At 36.1% G+C, this 15,674-nt stretch overlaps 1 protein-coding gene across 6 annotated transcripts in view; it reads left to right on the forward strand.

Moving 5' to 3' along the window:
- Positions 1-15,674, forward strand: part of ATRX (ATRX chromatin remodeler) — a 181,062-nt gene that overhangs the window by 31,553 nt on the left and 133,835 nt on the right. For all 6 annotated transcript variants that reach the window (XM_024574996.4, XM_024574999.4, XM_024575001.4 and 3 more), the window contains exon 2: positions 6,989-7,101. In XM_024574996.4, the coding sequence (XP_024430764.2) occupies positions 6,989-7,101 (113 nt within the window). The remainder of the gene's footprint in view (positions 1-6,988; positions 7,102-15,674) is intronic.

Consider the following 15,674-nt stretch of genomic DNA (forward strand, 5'->3'; position numbering starts at 1 on the left):
GCCCTCTGTGAGTGTTTCTTGCTCTTCCTCTTCTCCTTCTGGCATTCCTATGATTTGGATGTTGGAATGTTTAAAGTTGTCCTGGAGGTTTCTGAGTCTTTCCTCATTTTTTAAAATCCTTGTTTCTTTATTCTGTTCTGGTTGAATGCTTATTTCTTCCTTCTGGTCCAACCTGTTGATTTGAGTCCCAATTTTCTTTCCTTCACTGTTGGTTCCCTGTACGTTTTCCTCTATTTCACTTTTCATAGCCTTTACTTTTTCCTCCATTTTGTGACCATACTCAACCATTTCTGTGAACATCCTGATTATCAGTGTTTTGAACTCTGCATCTGATAGGTTGGCTATCTCTTTATCACTTAGTTCTACCTTTGGAGTTTTGATCTGTTCTCTCATTTGGTCCATATTTCTTTGTCTCGGAGCACCTGTTACATTGTTAGGGGTGGGGCCTTAGGTATTTGCCAGGGTGGGGCAACCCACATCACTGCGTTGTGGTGCAGTCTGAATCCATGTTTTTTCTTAAATTCCTTGGTTGTCAGACTTACATATAGTTCAATTTTCTGGCAGTTTTGGTTACTTTTTGTTTTTAAATTTGTTGTTCTTCGTTTGGTTGTGTGAGGGCAAAGTGTATCTACCTACTCCTCCATCTTGGCTGGAAGTCCTAATATTCTTTTCTTCGTGTATTTTTATTTACTTTTTTAAATGAAAATGGTCATGCTTTTTTCAAAAGGTTCTGTAAGGAAGCCATAGCAAAGTAGTATGTTTTCCATTGTCTTATTTATTTTTTGTTAGCACAAACACATTTATGTGTACTAACTAAAGGGATGATCCTAATTAAGCCAACAGTTGGAAATAGTTGCGTGTAAAATGTTTGTGATGGGCAAAATTGAATACACAGTAATGAAAAAAGGAAGCAGTATGAAGATTTGCTTATCAAACTCAGCTTGCTTATTTTTAACAGCTAATTCTTCTGTAAAGTGAGGGTTGAATTTTTTTATACCTTTGCATAGATCCTAATAAGATGACATTGTTCATAACACACTCCATTATTTCCTATCTTCTACTTACAGTTTCCTTCTCATCCAGTTTCTGATTTTGAACAATGCACCATTTGTAAAGTTGAAGATAGTATGAGTTTTTCTGACATCAAGTGTAGTTTCTTAAACTTCTCTCCCAATTTACAAGAGAACTGTTTTCAAAATGCTCTCTGGTTCTATGGTGAGAGTTTTGCTGTCAGAAGTGATGACACAATTTGACTTGGCCATTGTGTCCATTTTTTACAGTGCTACTCTGACACTTACTTCATCATATATTCATCAAAGTCATCTTTCTACCATCTGATGAGTGGTGGTGATGGTGGGTGCGGGAAGCAGGGAACTTGGTCCTGGGTGGTGTGCTTTGCCTCACCCCTTTTTTCCCCTGCGTCTGTTTCCCGAGCCCAGAGGTGCAAATCAGTTCTACTCAGGATGCAAGGACTTCTCTGGCATCTCTGCAAGCCAAGGTGCTTTATTATTTTTTTATTATACCAATTAAAAATATTCTCACATTTAAAATATAAGTTACTGGAATATTGTAGATAAAGCTAAAGTCCCTTTTGAACTATTTTTAAATCTATATTGATTCATGTTCATTCATTTACTGCTATATACTTTTCCATCATCGGAACATATTGCAGAATCTAGGTGGTGAGTAAATGTAAAATTCTTTCAACTTTGCTTTAAGTCAAGAAATCATCACCAACTCCAATGTCATTAAGATTTCTCCCTGTTTTCTTCTACAAGTTTAATAGTTTTAGCCTCTATACTTAGGCCTTTGATAACATTTTGAGTTAATTAATTTTTGTATGTGGTGTTAGACAAGGGCCCGACTTCATTTTTTTTGCATGTTTTATGTTTAATTTTTCTTGCTTCATTTGTTGGAAAAGACTCGTCTTTCCCCATCGAATAGTGTTGACACCACCAACTTTACTAAATTCATTTATTTAACTAAGAACTTTTTGTGATCTCTAAGGTTTTCTGTTTTTAAAATATCATCTGTAAACAGAGATACTATACTCTTCCAATTTGAATTATAATATGTATTTTAAACACTCATGAAGTGGACAAAAATTTTAAGTTAACTAGCATTGATGTTTCTATAAAAAACATTTTGGTCAATATACCAAGATCATATAGCCAAATTTCACAGACTTTATGTGGTTCATTGCTATGTCATAAAGGTACCAGTCCATCTATAGCAGCAGATGGATGGATGAGTGACAATCAAAAACAGTTTTTTAAGATGTTAACATTATGAAAAATGGAGTAACAGATACACAGGATATTTATGCAACTGCCTGTGAATCTACAATTATCTCAAAATGAAAAGTTTAATTAAAAAAAAGGCTAGTTCCTCAATGCATATAATTCTCTAAAATAACTACAAAAAAGTTGTAATATGAAAATATTTTTGGAACTCCACAATTCCTCATGGAAAAAAATATATAAAGAAGTAAAGCATTCTAGAGAAAGAACATGGCCCATAGTTAAGAACATTGACATTAGGACTCGACTTGTCTAAAATCCAGTCTTTTATGATATGGTTTGTTTGCTTACATTAGGGATTTAGATTTTTGGGAGCTCCACTAGCCAGATAGGTAGATCAGGTCTTTGATGCAGGTCATCTGCATCAAAATCATGTTTTTTAAAAATCCTTACCCAAGGACATTTTTTCATTGCTTTTAGACAAAGAGGAAGGGGGAGAGAGGGAGAGGGTGCGAGAAACATCTGTATGAGAGAGAAACATCAATTGGCTGCCTTCCCATACATGTCCTGAATGGGGATTAAACCTGCAGCCTGGGGTATATTCCCTGACTGGGAATTGAACCCATGACCTTTTGTTCCACGGGAGGATGCTCCAACCAGCTGAGCCACATAGGCCAGGGAAATTGTGTGGCCACGAGCATGAATGCTGACCATGTTCTTTAAAAAAATTTTTTTTAATTAATTGACTTTAGAAAAAGAGAGGGGGAGAGAGAGACATTGATTTGTTGTTCCACTTATTTGATTGATTGATTCTTATTTGTACCCTGACCAGAGATTGAACCAGCAACCTTGGTGTATTGGGACTACACTTAAACCTACTGAGCTACAGGCCTGGGCCTGTTCACATTTTTCTTCAGTGGAGATTTTTAACCACTTCTCAAGGATCATTATAAGGACTTACCTAGAACCTAGAGTTAAGTGGTATATAGTAGTGGTGGAGTCAGCTTAATGTTTTGATAGAGGGAGGAAGAGTGACAACCATGTCTTCATTAAAAATATAGCTCCTGATAGTTCACAATTGTGAAACTGGTAAGTTAATGTGTGCAGCTTGGCCTTAGTAAAAAGGTTCTTCAATTTACAAAACAATAAGTGCTGCCTTTTTATACAGTTGGTTTGGTGTGTTTAAAAATACCATTTTTAATAACACTTAATTCTGAGGACCACCTTTAATGCTTGAGTCTGGAAATGAGGCAGGTTTTTAACTGAAATCAGAGCTTTTATATACAAAATGAACATTTCCCTTCTAAGGAGTCACCCTAAGTGGCCATACTGATAAGCAATGATGTCATTCCTGAGGACATTTTGAGAACTCTTCTTGTAACCAATTTAGAAGTCATACAAGAAAATACATTTTCAGGAATATTTTGGATTTTGGCAAAAACTGATTTACCCAAGTTGATAGACTTACTCTTTCATTATTCATCATATTTTTACTTTACATGACATTTGGGGTATTTCCAAAAATCACATTCATCCTCATCCTCATTTGATTTTTCAAATGAATGGGCAAAATTTTTTAAGTATCAAATTTTTTTTTACCATTGGACTTGCACCTGGTCTCATAATTTGTAATATATGCACTTCTATAGTTTATAATATAACAGCACTTTTATGCATAAAAGTGGTATTCTTCACAGAAGAGAGTTGTACTAACTCTATTGTTTTTATTTTTGTGTGTGGTGGGTACTAGTAGTGGGCTGCCGCTGATTTATCCATTGTCCTGACCTTGGCAAAGCTACAACGTGAATTCATGTGATAGCTAAGCAGGCTTTGTAGTTGGATTCCTGTGAGTTTGAGGAATGAGTCGGACAGTCATCATTTTGTTGGTTTGTTGTACTCCTTTCTAATGAACACCTTTTTGCTCTTGGCGTTATTTATTGATAGGACAAGAGGTAGGATGACATCATTCTGATGTGGGTTGACATGTTGTATATTTTCCTCTGGTTTCTATTTTCTAATTTAAGATTAAGGGCACCCCAGTGACTTGATTTTTTTCCCCTTGTACATCCTAACCCCTTTTCCAAAGGAAGATTTTAGCAAAAGGTAGAAATTCTGCGGACCCTTTGAGCCTTTATTTTAGAGGCAAATTAGTTTCAAAATTTTGTAAAACAGCCAAAATCATACCCAGGATCTCTAGTTGCAGTGTGGCTGTTATCTCAGGGGCCACTGGCCGTGGGGCCCAGTGTCCTGCTGGACTGGGGGCGGCACCTGGTGCCGATTCATGTGAATCGAAACACGATTCACGGTGTTTTAATGTGCATTCTGTTGATTATTAGTGAGGTTGCAGTGCTTTTTCTCTTAATTTTTTTGTTACACCCAGTTGTATTCCCCGTTAAAACAATCTTGTTTCTGTTTTTATTAATTTATCTACTAGGAATTAGCATTTTTTAGAAAGTATGTTTATTTCTATTTTCAAGTTATTTTACCTTTTAAATTTTGGTTATTTTTGAATGTGCTGCATACATTTTTATGTAAATAGATATGTATATTTTGGAATTTCTTTTTTTGCCTTTTTTATTGAGATAAAATTCACCATTTAAACCATTTTAGTATACAATTCAGTGGGTTTTTTTGTAAATTCACAATATTATACAGCTGTTACCACTTTTTAATTTCTAGAACACTTTTAATGCCCCCAAAAGATAGCCCATACCTCCTAATTCCCCTTTCTCCATCCCCTGTCAACCACTGATACACTTTCTGTCTCTGCCGATTTGCCTATTCTGGACATTTCATTATGTCAACGGAATCACTCAGTATGTAGCATTTTGGGTTTGCCCTCTTTAATATGATGGTCCAAGGGTCATCCATGTTTTGTCGTGGATTTGTAGTATTTCATTCCTTTTTATTGGGGTATAATATCCTATTATTTATTCAACAGTTTGAGTACTCTCTACTTTTTTGCTATTATGAATAATTACTGCTGTGTGCAGTTTTTTGTGTGGGGGGCATATGTTTTCATTTGCTTGGGTATATAGCGAGGAGTGAAATTGCTGGGTCATTTGCTAACTTTATGTTTAACTTTTTGAGTTCCTACTAAACTGTTTTTCATAGTGACTTTACCATTTTACATTCCTACCAACAATGTATGTGGGTTTAGCTATTTCTATATCCTTGCCAACCTTTATTGTTCATTTCCATTTTTTAAAAAGATTTTTTATATTTATTTTTAGAGGGGGGGAAGGGAGGGAAGAAAGACAGGGAGAGAAGAGTGCCCTGTCCAGGGGCTGAAACGGCAACCCAGGCATGTGCCCTACTGGGCATCTAACTGGCAGTCATTCACTCTTGCAGGATGTTGCCCAACCAACTGAGCCACACCGGTCAGGGCTATGTTTCATTTTTAAAGTTATTATCATATCCATTCTAATGAGTGTAAAATAGTACCTCTTGGTTTTTATAGGTATTTTCCTAATGAATAATATTGTTGAGCATTTATCATATGCTTACTGTCCATTTGTATGTCTTTGGGGAAATGTACACCTAAGTCCTTTGCCAATTTTTAAATTGGTTGTATTTTCGTTATTTAATGGTAAGAATTCTTTGTATTATTAAAGATTTAAAAGGATATATGTTATTTAAAAAGGCTATTAATTCCTTTGCAGATACAAGATTTCTCCAGTAGTATGGGTTGTCTTTTCATTTTCTTAATGACATGTGTTGGTGGACAAAAGTTTTCAATTTGGATAAAGTCAGTTTTAGCTATTTTACCCTCTTGCTTTTAAGTTTAGGAAGGCTTACTAGAAATAGGAGGTCGGAGCCCTGGCTGGCGTGGCTCAGTGGATTGAGTGCCAGTCTGTGAACCAAAGGGTTGCCAGTTCGATTCCCAGTCAGGACACATGCCTGGGTTGCAGGCCAGGTCCCCAGTAGGGGGCACATGAGAGGCAACCACACATTGATGTTTCTCTCCCTTTCTTTCCCCTCCCTTCCCTCTGTAGAGTTAGGTAAATAATAAAATCTTTATTTTTTATTTTATTTTATTTTATTTATTTTTTAAAATTTTTTATTGTTACTCAATTACAGTTGTATGCCTTTTCTCCCCATCCCTCCACCCCACCCCAGCCAAACCCGTAAATAAAATCTTTAGAAAAATTAATCTGTTCCAGCAGTAGATAGAGTAGTAAACAAACAAACAAAAACTACTGAAGCCTTCCAGAGAGCAAGTGCTCAGTAAAGATATTTGATAAATTACTGAGTTATTATTTTAAATGATGCAAAGCAAAATTTCATAATATCAGAATTTTACATCAACAATATTTTGATCCTAGGTAACTGTACAGGTAGGTTGTGTTACTCATATTTTTAAAAAATACATTTTATTTATTTTTAGAGAGATGGGAAAGGAAGGAGAAAGAGAGGGAGAGAAACATTGCTGTGTGAGAGAAACACAGTTGCCTCTTACACGCCCCCAACTGGGGACCTGGCCCGCAAACCAGGCATGTGCAGACTGGGAATCAAACCGGCGACCCTTTGGTCTGCAGGTTGGTGCTCAGTCCATTGAGCTACACCGTCTTGGGCTCATATTTTCATATCCTCAGAGAAATAAGAAAATTCATTTCCTTTAAGTTTTAGTTTTAATATGCATATTTTCAAACCACTTATGGTATGGATATAGTTTCCGTTTGTTAGAACTTTACATTTAATTAAATGTGTGGTAGGCTAAGGAAATTCTTCAAATTTTGTTTTGACAGTGAAAGCAAGTTGAATACATTGGTGCAGAAGCTTCATGACTTTCTGGCACATTCATCAGAAGAATCTGAAGAAACAAGCTCTCCTCCAAGACTTATGATGAACCAAAGCACAGGTAAACTGAAAAAGAATGTGTGATATCTTCTAGCCTATATTCCATTTATTTTTTATTTTTTTAAGAATTTCTTTTTTATTTTTTATTTACTAATTTTAGAGAGAGAGAGGGGAATGGAGAGAAAGACAGAGAGACAGACATCGATTTGTTTTTTCACTTATTTATGCATTCATTGGTATTTTCTCTCCACTCTTCCCCCCTTTCTAAAATTAATGAATAAAAATACAAAATAAATTAATTGCCAACATAGAACTCTGTTCAGTGAAAATGTCTTTCAAAAATGAAGGTGGAATAAAGATAAAAAGCAAGAACTAGATGTCAGCAGAATTATCAAGAGAAAATACTAAAGGGTTATTTCAAATCAGAAGGAAAATATTTTGAAATGTCAATATCACAATTCAGGAAGTAATGAGTAACAATGGTAAGGGTAAATAGGTGTAAAACTAAGTATGTACTGTTATATAGCCCTTGTTTTTATTTTTAATTCACAAATTGTCCCTACAGTGTTTTACAGGTAAGCCCTCTCAACCCAAGTCCAGTATTCAGTTGAAGTTTACACATTGCATATAGTTGTCTTGCCTTATTAGTCTTTAAAAATCTGAAAGAGCCCTGACTGCTGTGTCTCAGTGGATTGAGCACTGGCCTGCAAACCAAAAGGTCGCTGGTTCGATTCCCAGTCAGGGCACATGTCTGGATTGTGGGCCAGGTGCCCAGTTGGGGGTGTGCGAGAGCCAACCAATTGATGTTTCTCTCCCTCTCTTTCTCCCTCCCTTCTCCTCTCTCTAAAAATAAATATTTAAATTGTTGTTAAAGTACAGTTGCCTTCATTTTCCCTCCACCGCTCCCCCCACCCCAGCCATCCCTCCTCCCACCCTCGATCCTACCCCCCTTTGACTTTGTCCTTGTGTCCTTTATACATGTTCCTTGACCACCCTTGGGAAGGGTTGTAAAAGTAAATAAGTAAAACCTTTAAAAAAAAAGTTCAGATGGAGAAATGACTTAAAAAAAATCCAAAACAATTTCTCTGTCGGAACCATGACATTTGGTGATTGTCTCCTCAATGTGGATTTTTCTGATTAGTTGTAATTACAATAGATTAGGGTTATTTATTTTTGGCAGGATTACTACTTAAGTGGTATTATGTTCTTGTCAGTACATCATTTCACAAGGCACATGATGTAATCTTTCTCCTCATTGCTGATGTTAGGTTTCTTGATTATGTAAACTGTAATTGAAATATAATATTTAACCCATATTCAGGAAAAAAGAAGTCAATGGAAACTCTTGAGTGTGCCCAGTGTTTTGTAGTTATTCACATACTAATCTTCAACGTATTTTGTTAGATATTTACCTAGGTGCCTCAGTTTTTGGGTACTATTTTAAATTGTCTTGTTTAAAAATTTTCAAATGGAAAAAGTCAAGAATTATGATTTCACTCAAAGGTGGGTTGTAAAACTGAAAGCAACAAAGCAACAAGACAAACAAAAACACCCTCATAGAAAGAGACAACATACAGAGAATAGTATGGTGGTCACCAGAAGGAAAAGGGGGTTAGGGAGCTGTAAAAGGTAAAGGGACGAAATATATGGTGATGGAAGATGATTTGATTTGGGTGGTGGGCACACAATGCAATATAAAAATGGTATATCATAGAATTATACACTTGAAACCTATATACTCTTATTAATCAGTGTCACCTGAATAAAATTTAATTAAAAATGCAAAAAACCCTTTCAGATTCCATGTGTTCATTGCAGGTATATAGGAATCCAGTTTTCTTTCTTTTTTAGATGACCTTGTATCCTGTGAACTTGCTCTAGGAAGCTTTTATTTCCCTTTGCTGATTTATTTGGATTTTGTACTTAATTTTGTCATCTGTAAATAGGATCAGTTTTATTTCATCCTTTCCATCTGTGTGCCATTTAATTTCTTTTTTTTGTCTCATTATGCTGGGCAGGACTTTCTGAATTTTCCATTATTATGCTCTAGAAGAATGGTGATAGCAGACATCCTCTTGGTCATTTTGATCTTAGTGGGAATGCATTCAGTCTTTCACCATTAAGTACGATGGTTTCTGTATCTGTGTTGTGTAAGTCCTCTTCATCAAATTGAGGAAGTTCTCTATTCCTAGTTTGAGATTTTTTTTAATTGACATTTTTATTGAGATACTTGTAAGTTAGCTTGCAGTTGTAACAACTAATACAGAGCTCTTGTACACTTTGCCCAGTTTCCCACAATGGTGACATTTTACCATAACCAGTTTATTGATAGTTAATCAATCTGATTGAGGTTTCCTCAGTTTTACTTGTACTTGTGTATGTTTATTAAGCTCTGTACAGTTTTATTACCTTGGTTGATTCATGTATCTCTCACCACAGTCAAGATACGGATTAGTCATCTTGCCCTTTTATGACCATGTTTATCTCCCTATCTCCAAACGTAATTCTGCCTAACACCTGGCAATCACTAATTTGTCCTCTATTTATAAAATTTATAAAAAATTTTCATCTCCAGCTCAAACTCTGTTCCCATTAAACACTAACTTCCCAATCCCCTGCCCCCCAGCCCCTGGCATTCTATATCGTCTTTATGAATTTGATTACTTTAGGAAACTCATGCAATGGGATTATACAATATTTGCCCTTTTGTCTCTAGTTTAGTTCACTTAGCATAATGCCTTCGAGGTTCATCATTCTTACAGCATTTATTGAAATTTCCTTCCTGTTTAAGGCTCAGTAAGACTCCCTTGTTATGTGTACACTATACTTAGTCACTTATCTGTAAGTGGGCATTTCGGTCAGATACATGATTTGAAAATATTTTCCCTCATTTTGTTGGTCTTTACTTTTCTTGATGGTGTCCTTTGAAGCACAAAATATTTTAATTTCGATGAAGTACAGTTTATCTCATTTTTCTTTTGTTGATCATGCTTTTTGGTGTCACACCTCTAAGAGTCCATCACTAAATCCGTGGTAGTGAAGATTTACCTCCATATTTTCTTCCAAGAGTTTTAGTTTTAGCTCTTTGGTCTTTGATGCATTTGGAGTTAATTTTTGTATGTGGCTTGATGCAGGCCTTCAAATTCATTTTCTTGCATGTGGGTTCACAGTTGTGACAACACCATTTGTTGAAAAGGACTATTCTTTCCATATTCAGTGCTTTTGGCATCCTTGTTGAAAGTCAGTTGACCATAGAGATATGGATTTAATTCTGGACTTTGACTTCTTTTTTTTTTTATAGCAAAACTATAAAATAGTATTTTAATAGCAAACTTACAGGAACAACATAGAAGACAGACTACGTTACAACCATGTACTTGCATATAGGGCAAGTCAGTTAGAAAAGTATAGTGGAATGGATGGAATCTACTGTATGATAAAAATGCTACAAACACCATTTAGTTGCCATCAATAAGGAATTTACTTGTTTTTTAAAAATCCAAATGCTGGCATTGTCCAGAAAAATTTAATAGGTGTATTTATATTATTGTTATAAAGTTGAACAGCTGAAATTTGTTCACTGAAATACCTTGACTTGCAGTATTGCTTTATGTCCCCACATTTACATAAAAAAAATACACACACAAGTGAAAATGGAGAAACTGCCAATACCTGATATCTGTTCTGTTTTTCACTTGCAGTCATATACTTAGGTACCTTTTGACCCCATGGAAAAAATATATCTAACGTGAAGACCCACCAATAATAGGAAGAAGAGAATTTTTAAAAAGATTTTACTTATTTATTTTTTTAGAGGAGGGGAGGGAGAGAGAAAGAGGAGAGAAATGTTAATGTGTGGTTGCCTCTTGAGCGCCCTCTACTGTGGACCTGGCCCACAGCCCAGGCAGGTACCCTGACTGGAAATCAAACTGGAACCCTTTGGTTTACAGGCCAGCACTCGATCCACTGAACCACACCAGGCAGGGCAAGAAGAGAATTTTCTTAAAGAATGAAATGTTGCCCATCATAGTGGATTCTTAAGCACGTTCTCCACATATGTGGTATTCTACCTGGATGTCTCTTGGCATAATTGTTACACATTTGGCACAGATAACACACAGGTTGGTATCTTCAAAAAGGCCAAGCAGATAGGCTTTACTTGCCTGCTGCAAACCACTAATAGCTGCACTCTGGAAGTGCAGATGTGTTTTGATGTCCTGAGCAATTTCACACACCAGACACTGGAAGGGAAGTTTGCAAATCAGAAGTTCAGTGGACTTCTGATAATATCTAATTTCATGAAGTGTCACAGTACCAGGCCTGTACCGATGAGGTTTCTTCACCCCTCCATAGAGGGTGCACTCTTGCGAGAGCAGCTTTGGTAGCCAGTTGCTTGCTGGGTGCTTTACCACCGGTCGATTTGTGGCCATTCTGCTTTGTAAGAGCCATGGTATAGAGATCTGTTTACTTACTCCCCTTCTTCTTTGGGCTTTGGAACTGGGCTGGAGCTGGAGCTCCGCGAGCTGGAGGCTCTGGTGTTGGTAGAGAGCAGCAGTGGCTGCGAACACACCTCAATTCTTTTGACTGATCCATAATTCTTTTGCTAGCACTGCACTGTTTTATAGTAAATTTTGAAATCAGGAAGTATGAGTCTTCCTTTTTTTTTTTTTTTGGAGGTTGTTTCAGCTATTCTGGGTCCCTTTTACTTCTATGTGGAATGTAGAATGAGTTTGTCAATTTCTACAAAGAAGTAAGCTGAGATTCTGGCAGGGATGTTATTGTGTCTGTAGATTAATTTGGGGAGTGTTGCTATCTTAACAACTTTAAGTCTTCCAATTCATGAACGAAGTGGTATTTTACTATTGATTTAGGTCTTTACTTTCTTTTAGTGGTGTTTTAAAGTTTTCAGAGAGTAAATTTTGTACTTCTATTAAATTTGTTTCTAAATATTTTATTTTTGATGCTATTATAAATAGTTAATTATACTTTCAGATCATTCTTTGCAAGTGTGTAGAAATAGAATTGATTTTTGTATCTCATTCTTGTATCCTTTAACATTTTTGAACTTGATTATTAGTTCTAATATTTTTTAGTGGATTCCTTAGAATTTTCTATATACATGATAATGTCATCTTCAAAAAGAGATGCAGGTGACTCTTGAACAACACCAGGGTTAGGGGCTCTGACCCACCCCCCATTGTAAATAAATCCACATATAACTTTTGACTCTCCAAAAACTTAACTACAGTTGTCCCTCAGTATTTACAGTGGGATTGGTTACAGGACTCCCTGTAGATACTAAAATATGCATATGTTCAAGTCTCTCCATATCTGGGATCAAAAATACTGTCTTTCTTCTGGTGTTGGTTGAGTTGGTTGACTCCATGGATGTGGAAACCGATGAATATGGAGGACCGACTGTATGTTTATTGAAAAAAAAATCCACATATAAGTGGATCTCTGTAGTTCAAACCCTTACTGTTCAAAGGTCAATTGTTGTTTTACTTCCTCCTTTTCAATCTTGAGGCCTTTTATTTCTTTCTATTGCCTACATGCTCTGGTTAGAATATCCATTACAATCTTGAATAGAAGTTACAAGAGTAGATTTTTTTGTGTTCTTGATCTTAGAGAGGAAAAGAAAACATTCAGTCTTTCACCACTAAGTATGATACCTGTGGATGTTTTGTAAATAGTTGAGGAAGTTCCCTTTTGTTTAGAGTTTTTTAAAATAGATTTTATATTTCAGAGCAGTTTTAGCTTCTCAGAAAAATTGAGTGGAAAGTGCAGAGATTCCCTGGATATTCCTTCTAGACGTGCACAGCCTCCCTAATTGTCATCATTCTGCATCACAGCCATACAGTTGTTACAATAGATGAACCTACATTGACATGTCATTATCACCCAAAACCCATTGTTTACATTAGATTTCCTTCTTGGTGTTGTCTATTTTAGGAATTTTCACAAATGTATAATGACATGTATCTACCATTGTAGTATCATTACAGGTTAGTTTCACTGCACTTAAAAATCCTCTGCTTGTCTCTCTATCCTTCTCCCCCAACCCCTGGCAAACCCTGATCTTTTTATTGTTTCCATAATTTTGCCTTTTCCAGAATGTCATATAGTTGGAATCATACAGTATATATAGCCTTTTAAGGTTAGTTTCTTTCAGTTAGTAATAATGAATTCAAAATTCCTCCTTTTCATGGCTTGATATCTCGTTTATTTTTTGTTGTAAATAATATTTTATTGTCTGGATGTACCACAGTTTGTTTATCCATTCACCTTCTAAAGGATATCATGGTTGCGTCCACATTTTGACAATTATGAATAAAGCTACTTATAAAGATGTTTATATAAATAAAGATGTTCATAAGAATCTGTGTGCATGTCTTGGAGTTGACATAGTTAATTTTTATTGTTGAAACTATTACAGATGTCCCCTATTTTCCCCTCGTTTACCCCCATGCACCCAGGCCCTGCCCCCTGGCCTTAACCACATTGTTGTCTGTGTCCATGGACATAGTTTTTAACTTAATTGGGTAAATATCAAGGACTGTGATTGCTGGATCTTACAGTAAGAGTGTGGTTAAAATGTAGGAAACTGCCAAACTGTCTTCCGAAGTAGCAGGACCATTTTGCACTCCTACCAGCAATGAATGAGAGTTCCTGTTGCCCCACACCCTTCCCAGATTTGGTGTTGTCAGTGCTCTAGATTTTGCACATTCTACTAGGTGTGTAGTGGTATCTTGTTTTAATTTCCAATTCCCTAGTGACATATGATGTGGAGGATCTTTTTATATGCTTATTTACCATTTCTATATCTTTTTTGGTAAGATGTCTTAAGATCTTTTGCCTACTTTAAATTATGTTGTTTATTTTATTGTCCAGTATTAAGAGTTCTTTGTATATTTTAGATAATAGTCTTATTATATAACGTCTTTTGCAAATATTTTCCCCCAGTCTGTGGAAGAAAGATTTGTTTTTTATTCTCTTGAAGTTTGCTACTATATTATTGGACTTTTGCATCTATATTCCTAAGTGACATTGGTCTGCAAATTTATAAGTGATACTGGTCTGTAGATTTCTTTTTGTGGTTTTGGTATGATAGTGGTCTCATAAAATGAGTTGGGGAATGTTCCCCCCTTTTATTTGGAAGAAGTAGTGAAGAATTGGTATTAATTCTGTTTTTGTTTTGTTTTGGTTTTTGGGTTTTTTTTTTAGTGTTTTGGTATAATTCAGTGGCTAAGCCATCTGGACCTTTGCTTTTCTTTGTGGGTTGGTTTTTAAAAAATTTCTAATTCAGTCTCTTCAGTTCTAGATCTATTTGCATTGTCTGTTCTTTTTAAAAAATATGTTTATTGATTTTTAGAGAGAGAGAGAGAGAGAGAGAAACATCTATGGGCCCCAACTAGGGGTGGAACCCTCAACATAGGTGTGTGCTCTGACCAGGATTTGAACCCCTAACCTTTTGGTGAATGGGGCGATGCTCCAACCAACTGAGCCACACTGGCAAGGGTACATTGTCTATTCTTGAGTCAGTTTCAGTAGTTTGTGTGTGTTTAAGAATTTGTCCATTTCATTTAGGTTATCTAATTTTTTGATGTACAAGTGTTCATGATATTTTTTATAATCGTTAGAGTGACATCCCCTGTTTAATTTCTGATTCTAGCAATTTGGGTCTTGTCTCTTTTTCTTGGTTAATCTAGTCTAGGCTTTGTCAATATATTTTTAAATATTTTATTTATTTTTATAGAGAGGGGAAGGGAAGGATAAAGAGGGAGAGAAATATCAATGTGTGGTTGCCTCTCATGTGGCTCCCACTGGGGATCTGGCTTGCAACCCAGGCAAGTGCCCTGGCTGGGAATTGAACTGGTGGCTCTTTGGTTTACAGGCCCGTGCTCAATCCACTGAGCTACACCAGTTGTGGCAGCTTTGTCAGTTTTTTTCACCTTTCAAAGAACTGCAGTTGGCTTTCCGTATCTGTGGGTTGCGCTTCTATGGATTCAACCAAACATGAATGGACAAATTTTGGGAAAAGGATTTTATATTGTTGGTGATGTGTACTATGTAGTTAGGCCTGTGATGGTTCCATCTGTACTGAATATGTACAGGTTGTTTCCCTGCTATTATTCCCTAAACAATTCAGTATAACAACTATTTATGTAGCATTTACATTGTAGGAGGTATTACAAGTAATCTAGAGATGATTTAAAGTGTATGGGAGGATGTATGTATTGTTTCTTGCCATGTATAATGTGCACTTTTTTGCCCCAATTTTTAAAAAATTTATTTTTAAAGATTTTATTTATTTTATTTTTAGAGAGAGGGAAAGGGAGGGAGAAAGAGGAGAGAAATATCAATGCGTGGTTGCCTCTCACATGGCTCCCACTGGGAACCCGGCCACAACCCAGGCATGTGCCCTGACTGGGAATCGAGCCAGCGACTCCTTGGTCTGCAGCCCGTGCTCAGTCCACTGAGTTGCCCAAATTTTTGAGGGGAAAAATAAGGATGTGCATTACTCATGGGTATAATGATTACACACCATGGGTTTAATGGCATAATAATCCCATGTTTAATGTGCACAAAAATGTTGGGTGCACATTATAAATGGGAGTGCATTATACATAGCAA

Source organism: Desmodus rotundus, chromosome X (assembly GCF_022682495.2).
Source record: "Desmodus rotundus isolate HL8 chromosome X, HLdesRot8A.1, whole genome shotgun sequence".
In the NCBI taxonomy this organism is placed as follows: Eukaryota; Metazoa; Chordata; class Mammalia; order Chiroptera; family Phyllostomidae; genus Desmodus; species Desmodus rotundus.